Source organism: Protopterus annectens, chromosome 2.part1 (assembly GCF_019279795.1).
Source record: "Protopterus annectens isolate FY-2018-M chromosome 2.part1, PAN1.0, whole genome shotgun sequence".
In the NCBI taxonomy this organism is placed as follows: domain Eukaryota; kingdom Metazoa; phylum Chordata; order Ceratodontiformes; family Protopteridae; genus Protopterus; species Protopterus annectens.
Window position 1 is genome coordinate 1,679,332,353 of NC_056729.1, and position 12,531 is coordinate 1,679,344,883.

Consider the following 12,531-nt stretch of genomic DNA (forward strand, 5'->3'; position numbering starts at 1 on the left):
AAGTTGAAGCCTTCAAGTACTTTTTTGTACAATTTGAGTCTTTGTATATTGGCAAGTTCTACTTCTGTCTGACTTTTTATTGCGAATAAGGTAGTCATTCTACCTGTTCTTGTGGAGCTTTTTTCCCTGGGCCTCCACTGATGGGCTAGCATTGCCCAGTGGACATTCCCAGTAAAGGTCAATAAATTACTAGTCATCCCATATTAGCAGTTATCCCATCAAAATGCACCAAATCAACTCACTCTTTCCAGAGAGCTTGGCCTCTAATCACCACTACTGCAGTGATTACAACACAATCACCACTTAGGTATGCATAGGATTAAAAACTGCTTTTATATTAAAAAAAAGGCAGTCAGACAAAATAATGAGTAATGTAGACATGATCACAGACAGTACACAAAAGCAATACAAATGTTGCATTGGATATCCAAAAGATACAGTAAAACTTGTTTGAGAAATGAGATTTTAGCTACAGCTCCTGAAGCACACACACTTCCTTTTAAGTCCCCTCTGTCCAAAGCGATTCTACGAGATAAAATGCCAAGATAGAGGATACCTTAAAATGAGCCAGTCCAAGCAGTCATTGCACAGTCTGAAGGAACAAATAGACCAGTTTTTACCTTAGGGATGGGCAGTAATATATAGTCCAGTAATTATTCTGCCAATGACTTTTTTTAAATGCAAGTCAGCAATGAAGGGAAACAGCAAACCCAATTTTACACCAGGTTTGAAATTGTTAAAATTGTGCATGTCAAGTTATACAGGCTTTAAAATTGGCTTGCAGTTTTCCGGAGGAAAATACTTGCACAAGAGACTCAATTTTGAAAACTTTCACTGTGGAACTGTCCCCATAGGTTAGTGCAAGAATTAAGTAAAACTTAATTCCAAAACCCTCATCCCAAAGAACCAAAACACTAAAATTTACTTTACTACAGACGTGAATCTCTTGCGTACATTTTCACCTCAGAAGTGGCATATTGTTTCTTGGCACAGCTTGTGTGGTTACACTTGCTTTCTATTAAGCAGACACACTAATGGGAGATACACTCCCGTGACGTGATTGTTCAATCAGATCATTCACATTAAGATAGACAAACAGAAAACTACAAAAGCTGACTGCTTCAGAAGCAGTTTGCCTTACACTTGCTCTTGGAGAATGCACAAAGTAACTCTTGCAAGTATAGTACCATTCTGCAGCTTCATAAATGTGAATCTTCAGCAAAACCTTCCAGGTTGCAGCAAGTACTTTACAATTATGGCAAACACTGATCAGGGACTGTAGCTAGTTCTAATCAAATATCTAGTACTAGACTGCCCAGAGGTCCCTCTGAGAAAGAGAACATGAAATCCAATGTGGACCACCTCAAAACCTTGTACTTTTATAGGCCAAGAGGTGTCCTACAAAGTTGCCCCCTGATCCAGTCATAATGGGTAAAAAGGACACCAATGAGAAAGAAGGCAAACACTACTAACTCCTGATGTCCACCACGGTAGTAAAACTTATAGTAAAATCAAAACAAACTTTCCTACGATCTGAGGAAGGCTTATTTGCCAAAAAGTGCTCATCGGAAGCCTGAGGGACTGCTTATTTTATGTTATATTCTTTTCATTAAAGTTTTGATTTTACTATTAAGTTTTACTGCCGTGGTGGACAGGAGTTTTTAGTAGTGATCCAGTCATAATGGACCCATTGCACATCCACAAAACAGTGGAAAATCCTGACCTTGCCTGCAACATAAGACATGCTGGGGGGGGGTCAGTAAGAGTCCGAGACATCACCTTCTCTGGAACAAGGGTCCCATCCATGTTGAGCAGTTTAACACTCAGGGCTCAACTTGGATAAGTGGATGGGGAATCAAATTTGCTCTGGCACCTATGGATAGGGAATCAAATTTAATCTCTATCTGGCACCTATGTATTATAGGAGTAGCTTGTAAATGCTAGAGCACTCATGGCAAAGTTTATACCCCAAGACCAATACTCCTGCAAAGCACATCAAGACTTACAGTAGCTAGCCTAATATTTTACCTAGTTATAGTACTAGAACGCACATTTAACCAAAATGTTTCTATTGCTCCATAAAAAAAAAAAAAAAAAAAAAAAAAACTAAAAACAAGTTGCACTACATTAAGCACTTGAGCCTTCCAAATATCAGATTACAACAAAATTGGTCCTAAATATTTGATCAGCTGTCCCTGAAGTGCTCTGGCATAGATATCAATCTCTCCTTTGACAATCACGTTGCCAAAGTGGTTAGAAAGACCTTCTAAATAGCCCACCTTATCATGAAAGGGTTCACATCTAGATCAAGAGAGGTCATTGTACCCCCTCTACTCATCAGGCCCATAATTGAATACAATGCCCCATTTGGGATGTACCTTACCAGACACCTGCAGCAACTGGAAAGACCCCAAAAAGTACCTCACCAAGGGGATCAAGGGACTCAGATACCCTACGCAGTTAGGCTAAAGAAACTCCAGCTCTACTCAGGCGATCTGTGCCCAACGTATAAAGCCATGTCAGACCCAGAATTAATGAACATGCTCTACCTCAGGAAATCCAAATCCCTTAGAGCTACACACTCCAAGGACTTAAACCTCAGCACAACAATAACATGCCAGAGGGACAGTCATATCCCAGAGACTCCCCTCTCTGGAACAAAATCCCAATCCATGTTAGGCACAGCCCCTCAATGACACTAAGAGAAATCTTGAAGAGTTGATAGGAGATCCCCTGGGATCTCTGTGTCCCTACTAGACAGAGGCACAGTCAACTAATCTAAAAGGGTGGCGAAAGCCAAACACACTTGCTAGGCTTATAAATGCCCTAGGGCAGATAGCCGGTTGGCACTAGGCTATCAACCTATGAACTTATGAAGGCATAAAGGACTACAGAAACTACACGACAGCAAGCAGTGCACCAAGGCAATGTACATGGGGTTAGACAAAATGTCACCCACCACACTACAAACATTACATGCTGACAACCCTACAAGTCACGAGGTTGCTGACACCCGAAGGACTGTACCCTAGTCTCTCCGAGCCACCATCATTCCTATACCAAATAACTTGTCCAATTTGGTGGCCACTAGTACTGGTATCCAAAGGAGATTCACTCTACATGCAAGGCTTCTAGTCAGAATTACTGCACATGCAACTAGCGTTTTAAGGGTGCAAATGAAGGTGTTACACGTAGTACAGCTGAACAGATGCACAAGGGATTCATTTTCAGGGGCCAAAATGTTCGTGAAAGTACAGTTTTGTACCTACCATAGATGTAGATGTTAGAGTGTTCACACTGCTGCAGTCATTACACTTGGGTTATCCGGCCGTCAGGCGGTCCCCGCAGTCAGAGTTCCAAAGTCTTGGTCCGGTGCTGGTTGCTGTTGCTTCTTCCCAGACGTCAGTGCGCCAGGGGTATACAAGATGCATCCAACGCCATTTTCTTCAGTTTCTTGCCCCAAATGTCAGGTGCCCCAAGTAGGTAGGCAATACATAAATAAAAATACCTTCAGTTACAAGCAAATGCACCACAAAGGTTGTATAGGATGGAAAGGTCCAGCTAGTTCAGAGGGGATGGAGGGGACTGCAGCAGTGTGAACACCAACTTCTACATTTATGGTAGGTACAAAACTGTTACACTGCTGCAGTCATTACACTTGGGTAGAATCCCAAAGCTAAGGTTGGGTGGCTGGTCTATAAAGAGTTAGGATTGACTATGAGGCCCTGCAGAACTGCAGTGGCAAATCCTGCTCTGGATTTAGAGTAGAGTAAAGAGGCAAGTGGTAATGCTTGCCTGCATAGGGGATAAGAATGAGTGCCCGCTTGCCTGCATATGGGATAAGAATGAGTGCCCCCTTGCTTATGTACCACATTATTGTGGTGTTCTGTCTTTAATAATTGACCTGGATGCAGAAGGTCCTTGAAAGCTGTCAGGGCATTTTTAACAGCCAACATCTTTTTTGATTTGATGTGAAGATGCATCTGGTCTGTGGTCCACTTGCCCTGAATGCATTTTCCTGCCACGTGTGCTCCCCAGGTGTAATCCGAAGCATCTGTTAGTCTGCCTGGCTGTGGGTAGGGTAAAAGGCTGACCCTTTTTTAGGTGACATGCCTGTGCCCACCATCGAAACTCCTGTTGTAGGCAGGGAATCACTGGTATTAAACTCAGTTTAGTGAGTCCAAACTTTAGGTACCATTGTAATTTCCTCATATGCAGTCTGGCATATGATTTTAGTAGTATGCAGGATGCCATGAATCCCAGGGCCTGCAGAATTTCTTGCCTCAACATGATCAGGTAAACTCTGTTCTTTAACCAAGCACGTCTTCTAATCACAGAACCTGTAACTGCGGCTCTACAAGACCACATTGCAGAGCATGTTTTCCCACCTGTTCAACTGCATGCAATAAATCCTGCATTTCTTTAGTCAGGAGCTTGAAAGCATTTTCTGTTTTAACTGAGCCATTAAATATTGTTTGTACTTAAGCATGTGAAATTGGCAATTTAAAGCCCTTACTGCTAAAGTTGCAGAAGTGTAAACTTTCTTCCCAGATATATCCAAAACTCTGGAATCTGTCAGAGGGTACTGGATTTTTTGCAATGGAAGCCTTAACCCCTTTTGGACCCTGGGAAATAGTTCAGCAGAAGGGTTTTTATAAAGAAACTTGAGAGTCAGGGACTAATACCCATCTGGCTTGGCTGGTGCAGGGGGCAAAGAAATCAGGAGATAAGCTGGATTCAGAGAACACATCATCCACAATATATCTACCACAAGCGGAATAGCCAGGGGCCTGTGCTGAGGCAATAAAAGGAAATCGGAGCCTTTTCTTGGATTCTGAATAATCCTGACTTCCCAATGGAAATGCTCCCTCATGGTATGTAAAGTTTCCCAAGAATAATCCTCAGGAGAGGCTGAAGGGATAGATTCTTCAGCATCAGAGTCCTCATAGGGGGGGTAGAGATTATCCCTGGTCTGAAGAGGAAGCAGAGGAAATGGAAACCTGATCAGAGGAATCAGACTGTATCCTGCCTAGGCCTTTTCTCAGGAGGGGGATGGGAACCCCTGATTAGAATAATGAGGTCTTCAGCCATTTTAAGCATCTGTTTTCTTAGGCATGGAGGACTGTCCAGGAGAATGCTGTACTTGCTTCTTTGTCTTTAATGGTACTTTTGTCTTGGCTGTTGCTTTAATGGCAAGTTGTGAAGGTCTGAAAACACCCTCAGAAGCAGATGCCTGCTCAGCGGCTCTGGAACCATCTGAGGGATTAGTTTCCGTAGGCCCAATACCTAGTTTCCAGAGGCCTAGTTGTCTCCACGTGTGAGGCAGCGGGTGTCAGGGGCTGCGAAAGCACCTCACTGAGAACCAGCGACTGGCCTAAGAGGTTTGGTCTGTTTTGGACCTTGGATGCCTGTCTTTATCCTTGTCTTTGCGTTTTTGGAATTGCGGTCAGTTGATCTGATGGCATAGTATAATTGAACCTTCGGCCAAAGTAGTGCAAAGCAAAATCAAAATGTCTTTTGAGGGCGTTTGTTAAATCTAGCACAAAACAGACTAGTGAAGTCGATCAGGGCCTAGGCATGGAATATAGTAAGAGTGGAAGTCCTTAGGAGGTATTTGCTTCCCACAAGAAATAAAATACAATTAACTTTTTCTGACATCGGTCTGAGGCAAAAAAAAAAAAAAAAAAAAAAAAAAAAAAATTTCCAACGGGATACTTAGCTTTATTGAAGACCTAGGATCTGAAATTAGATTTAGAAAATCTCAGGAGTCGAACAGGCACTTGCGAACTGCTTCTGGCACCGCATGGCAAGACAGACTGAAGAAAATTGTGTTGGATGCATCTTCTATACCCCTGGCGCACTGATGTCACGGAAGACAGCAACAGACGCCAGACCAAGACTTTGGAACTCTGGCCAACTGCGGGACCGCCTGACGGCAGGATAACCCAAGTGTAATGCAGCAGTGTAACACGATGATCATGTAGGCAACAGCTGGAGTTCAGAATTTACACAAATCTCGATACCACATTTGGAGACATGCAACAGCATAGTCTGAGAATTGCAGGTAGGAAACTGGTACAAGACAAATCCTACCAGTCTGTACTCCCTAAAAAACTGCCTTTTGGATCAAATTAATCAGCCACCACTTGGTAACAAAATCAGATACCAAAACCATATGAATAGCTAAAAGAAAACCTATTCCTTCTAAGATACTGCATCAACTATGAACAAAATTATACTCCAGCTTAACACTAGAGAATGAGAATTTTCTAGATGTCACATCTTACTAAAAACTGTCCTAGTGCCAGTCTGAGTGGCAAACCAAGTTTGACGAAACCACAGCAGAATTACAAGTTAGTGCAAGTATAAATGGACATATAAAAGTAGACTACACAGACCTCGTGGACAGATCTGTACACGTTTGTCCAAGTGTACTCAGCATTTGTATGCACCCATGTTCAAAATAAGTGAAACAGAGTCAATGGTAAGAAGGCAGTAATTGATGCATCTGTATTCTTGTAAAGTTAGGCAGAGCATAACAGCGTGCCAATGTAGCAGTTTCACACCACCAAATTATGTATTGATAAAGTGTATGTATTGATAAAGTGTGCAGATACCATTTCAAGAGACCACCCACAAGGTCCTGCAAGTGTCAATTAGTCAATTCAGGACTAGTGGCAGACCAGAATGAGGCAGCAAAACTGATCTTTGCCAAGCTACACTTGGTGCTTCTGTATTCAAGAAGCTCACCCCCCCCCCCCGACCTAGAAATGCATTACGCAAATAATGAAATGCATGTTACAAAATGGGTGCGGGTGTTTGTATTTACTAGCAAATTCTGTAGGAGCAACAGCATACATTACCAATATGATGCTTCAAGATACAAAGCATGACATTTAGGACAGTACCACTAAGAATTTTACCTGGGTACTTTTCGATGAATACCTGGTAGATGTCACCAAGTTGTTTACCAGTAATGTATCTTGCTGGATTATCTGGGGACTTGAAGTCCAAATCGTACTTTCCATCCTTGTAGAACTCAGAGGCTGCTACGTCCATTCCAATGACTATCTGGTCAGTGTATCCAGCTTTATCGATGGCATTCTTCACCAGGTCCAGAGCTGCAAAGCAATGAATACTTGTTAGTTTCACTTCTACTGCCAAGTGAGATGGACAGGATTTTGCATGCTAAATTAGGAGGGAGAGTGACCACAATTCAAGACTCCCTTATGACAGATCTATACTGCAGATTCAGGTTCATTGATTAGTACTAAGCTAACTGCCCTTGAAAGCCATTTTAAGCCTAGCCAATTATCCCTTGCGAGACTCAAACCAAGCACCTCGTGTTTGAGCACCTTAACCATTAGGCCACCCTCCCAACAATGCATTGGCCAGAGGTCAGGACCAAACCTAGTACCTTGTGCATGGGAGGCGAACACCTTAACTGCTTGGATTTGGTTAGCATTGTTCAGACAGTAGCCAAGTAGCAACTTCCTACAGTCAATGCACTACATAGGGTTACATTTAAATGGGAACTTGGGACCAGCTGAAGTGGAAAGATCTGGCCAGTCAGCTGCCAGAGTCTAGTCATTACTGGGGACTTATCAGGACTTAAACATCCAATTAAAATGCAGAACTCTTGTATTTTTGGATCAGTACTCTGCCACGGGTTCAATATATATTTTGTAAAAAGTTATGTACTCTCCATAACGTTCCATCAGAGTAGTTATACTTCATTTTCTGCAACCTGTGGGGATATCAGATCAGAACTGGCAACATTTGTCAAGCATCTGCTCCAAGCTCCTCCCCTTACCCATAATCCCTCACATAGCAACTCAACACTAACCTAGAACAGGTTTGTGGGAAGGAGGGAGGGACAGTTGCAGAAAATGAAGTAAAACTACTCAGATGGAATGTTATGGTGAGTACATAAATGAAGGGATCACCGCAGAGCCAAAGGATGCTCACCCTAGAGATCAAATCCAACTTATGAGAAATAATGTAATCCATCTAGCTAAGGAGACCTTGGAAATGGCCTTGCCCAAAAAGGGTCTGAAAAAGGACACTAATAATTGGTCAGAATCGAAATCTTGTCTTTATGAAAGATCAAGCAAGGGGGCACAGCAGACAAAGCTTGGATCTCAAACCCTTCTAACAGAGTAATTGCCACTAGAAAAGCAGTCTCTTCCAGGACAGGAATTTCAAATCTGACGCTGCTGGTTCAAATGGGGTGTCACCAACACCTGTAGAACCAGGGTAAAGTCCCACCAAATTAACTGGGGGACGCAAAAGAAAAGTACCTTTCAGAAAGGCCTTTCAGAGAGGCCAGATTTTTTTTTATTTTACATTTGTTGACTGGGCTAGTCTAGCTGGGTATATTTCCTTTTTCAGTAGAGGCCCAGGGAGAAAAGCTCCAGCATTAATAATTAGATCATAACTTGAAATATAAAACAAGGATGGTACTCCTAGTTTAAACATGGTAAATGAAAGTAGTTCAACAAGATATACGAGAATCAATAATAAAAATAGTGATATAAAAGTTTACACAAGTATAGAAATCATAAAGAATGGCGAGATGAATTATTTACACTAATAAAAAAGTGACGGTGTTATGTACTAGATTGTACTAATAAGCAGGATAGAATCTACCAAATTGTTTCATTGTGGTCACCAGTTCAGTTAATCATAGAAATTATACAAATGTATAAAATTGGTAGGGTGAAGAAATAATATTAGCAGAGGGAAAGGTTAGTCAGGTTTACTGCATGGACATAACCAGTGTTTTAAAGTGGGTTTTAAGTCTGTTTAGAGAGAGGCAAGGAAGAAAGTGATGTTAGTTACTTGGGAAGGAGGTTCCAGTCTTCTCCCACTGTTAGAAAACATGGAATCTCCAGCCAAGTTGTTGGTTATGCTAGCTAGAAGCTTGTTAGAAGAGTGTAGCGAGTTTAGGTTTTTATAGGGGATTATAAGATTGGATAGTATAGGAGTGCTATTAGGTTGACAAAATATCTTGTGGGCCATGGTTAGTTGGGAGATTTTCAGAAGGTTTTGAAGTTCAAGCCAGCCCAGCTGCTTTAGATTTAGACAGTGGTGAGTTCAAAAGGGATTACCAGTGGCAAATCTGGCGATGCTGATGTAGGCATGCTCTAGTCTGACAAGGTTATTTTTGAGGTTAGTGTATATGGGAGAGGCATAAAGAGTAGAAATTAAATGGGAATGAGCAATTTTGGTTTTAACTGTTGGAGTTAAGAAAGCTTTGATTTGATACAAGGAGCCAATTTTCCTGTTGACATTTTTAATGGTGTTGTGACTATCAAATGTAAGGTTATCAATAGTAATACCCAACAGTTTGGTTGTAGAGTTAGGGTGTACGATTGTGTGATTATTGGAAATGACAGAAATCAATTGGGGTAGATGTATTGGAGGGTGTAAAGAGAAGGAGCTTGGTTTTCTTAGCATTAAGGAGACTACGTTTCGTGAACATGTTTCAACTGTGTTGAATACATTCCGAGTCAGGGAATGTAGTGCAGATGGTGAGCTTGCTGAGCAAATTAATGTTGTATCTGCATATTGAATGCAGGTGGCATTTAGGATTGCTACATGCAGGTCGTTGAGAAAAAAAGAAGTGGGCCTAGAATGGAGCCCTGAGGGACTCCCAGGGTGACAGGTAGAAGGGATGATATATTTGCCCAGAGAACTGCTTGCTGTCTATTGATTAGGTAGGACCTGAACCATTTAATAGCTAAAGAGTCGAGAGAAGGATTTAAGAATGTTGATCAGAAGTGCATGGTTTACCATGTCGAAAGCTTTGGAGAGGTCAATAAAGAGTGCAGATGAGAGGTTATGAAGCTTTCTATTTATAACATCTGTAAATAACAGAGTGGTTGTGGTACTATGAGATGGCCTAAAACCATGCTGGCATTTAGCTATTATGTTATTGTGTCAAGTGGTTTAAAAGTTGATGAATGCATTTTTCCATGATTTTTGCTAAGGGGAGTGCTATTGGCAGATAGAGTAGTCATTTGAGTTGCCGCCTTTGTGAAGGGGAATGATATGGGAGATTTTCCAGATGTTTGGAAATGTAACCTTCCTTAATGGCTCTGTTTATGAGGATGGATCTAGGATAGGAAATTACTCTGGCTGCTTTTTGGAGGTATTCAGAAGGTAACTGGTCAGCAGAAGGGGTACAAGGCTTAAGTTTTTGGATGAATTTGTAGATTAGAGTGGTAGATATTGGTTGCATAGAGAATACTGGTAGAGTTCTAGGTCTGGACGTGGCAAGGTTTGAGCTGTCTGGAGTAAGTTGGCTTGCTAGTGTTTGTATGGTTTCTGTAAAGGAATTGAAGGCATTGGCAGTTTGGTGTGGGGTGTTTGGGTCTGCCTGAAATGGGATAGGTGTACGAGAGTACCCTGGGGAAAGTTTATATACACTACACCAAAACTTCTGGGGGTTATTTTGGTGATTTTGCTGCATTTTACAGTAGATATTTGTCTGAATATTTCCTTTTTTGTAGTACTTCTCAGTTGCTTAAAAAGTTGATCAGAAATATTTTTGTTAGAAATAAAACCTGGGCAAAGTGAAGAGCCAAGATCGATCTTTTGTTTGGTTTCTTTGGTAAGCCAGGGGGCTGGTTTGGCTTTCATTCTAATGGTCCTTTTGGGTGCATGCCTGTCAAGGATAGATAGGAATCTGGAATTTAGTCAACAGCTTCTTGAAGTGGTAGAGTTGAGAGGATTCCAGTCACAAGCACTTAGTTCATTATGGAATGTTGGGTTGAAGCGTTTATTGGTACGTATGTTAAAAGGGGGATTTCAGATATCATTTTTATCTGAAAGGATATAGGTTAAAGTATGATCACTATCATCTGGTAGAGTTCCTACATTGTAAGTTTGTCTATTTAAAAAGAATCCAGTCTAGGATGCTCTTTTGTTTGGTTTGTTGATTCTGGTAGAAGATGCAATAGTTTGACTGAATCCATGAAGGTTGATATAGGAGGAGGGATCATCAGCTTTGACAGTTTTCCAATCAGTATTAAAAATCACCAAGTATAGTTTCTTGGGTGGTAAGTAGAGGACACCCAGCTTAGAATATTTGCTATGGTGCTAGTATTCTTACCAGGTGGAAGGTACGTGCAGATGAGAGATTTGTTTTGGTTCCTTTGAAATTTAGTGATCAGTACTTCAGCTGTACTATCTTGTGGTGGGTCAAATGGTAAAGTGGAGATTTGAAGTCCCGACTGCTACTCCACCACCCTTACTTTTATGAGGTCTAGTCTTAGTATATTGTATCCTTGGGGAATGATTTCATTGTCTTTTGTTTTGACCATGTTTGTTAGCTCTGACATCCTCGGTCTATGGGTATCTAGAAGGGCATGTAGACAGGTTACTTTGTTATTAACACTTCGGATATTTAGATGTTCTATTAGCAAAGAGTTGGGGAGTTTGGGCTGGGTTATCAGGGTAAGTGGATTTGTAGGGCCAGGGTTGGGGTGGATGTCACCATCTTTTAAGCTAGGTTTACAGAGTCTTGATGTAGGGTTATTAATAATGTTTGTTAGATATTTCTCTCCTTATTGTGGCTGTATGGTATTTAATGTGGGAGTGTATGGTATTTAGGTAGTAGGTAGCTGGAAGCTGAGGTAATATTAATTTTAGGGGGGACAGAATTGTGAATAGTCTGTTTATGGGAGTAGAGTGGTTATAGTATGGTTTTTCAAATGAGGCGAGTACGTAAGCATAGGTCAGGATAGTTTAAATTATGCATAAGGGTAGGGTTTTAGTAATTTTTGATTTTACAGTAGTCATTTTTGGAGATTATTCGCAAGAGGTTCTAGGAAATTTGGAGTAGAAATGTAGGAAGCAAGGTGAATAAAGAATAGAGTAAAGGGGAAGGTGACAAAAGAAAGTGGCTAAGGAAGAGAGGGTGTGGTGAGTTACTAGAGAGATGGTTTATGGAGGCAATGGAAAAACAGGATGGGTGTGGATGTACAAGTAAACTGATTGTTGAGTAAGATTTGTGGGAGGGAGGGGGTGTGGTAAGTGAGGTATAAGGTTATGGGCACTGGGGGTGGGTGGAAATTGGGGGTAGGGTAGGGGAGCAGTGAGCCCACAGGGCAAACAGAGTGGGTTACAGCTGGAGGCAATCAGTTACAGTGCAACTATGTTCTACAAGCTTAGGGAAGGTAAGGATATTTTCTAGAGTTATGTAGTAAAAAAGGCAGTAGAGTGGTATGCTTAAAGGATGTAAAAGGGGAAGGAAAGGTAACAGTTCTAACTCAAAAAAGTAACTGGATTTCAAAGTGAAATAAGGACAGGAGTAGTAAAGACAAATAAGGGTTTGTGTATGTATATTAAACACTGTGGATGTTACCGCTTTCCTATCTTTTCCAGTGGTTCAGTTATACTAAACAGTAAATAAAGGTTGGTGGCTTATCCGACTGTGGGGTAATTACTTCCAGTAAGGGTATTTGCAAGGGTAGACAGAGGAAGGCTGCACCAAAGGGTTACAGGAGTTTGACTGGCAGGTAAGAA

General features: G+C 41.4%; 1 protein-coding gene across 2 annotated transcripts in view; it reads right to left on the reverse strand.

The window, feature by feature from the left end:
• Positions 1-12,531, reverse strand: part of ENO1 (enolase 1) — a 100,889-nt gene that overhangs the window by 21,028 nt on the left and 67,330 nt on the right. For both annotated transcript variants that reach the window (XM_044063111.1, XM_044063112.1), the window contains exon 8: positions 6,924-7,121. In XM_044063111.1, coding sequence (XP_043919046.1) covers positions 6,924-7,121 — 198 coding nt within the window. The remainder of the gene's footprint in view (positions 1-6,923; positions 7,122-12,531) is intronic.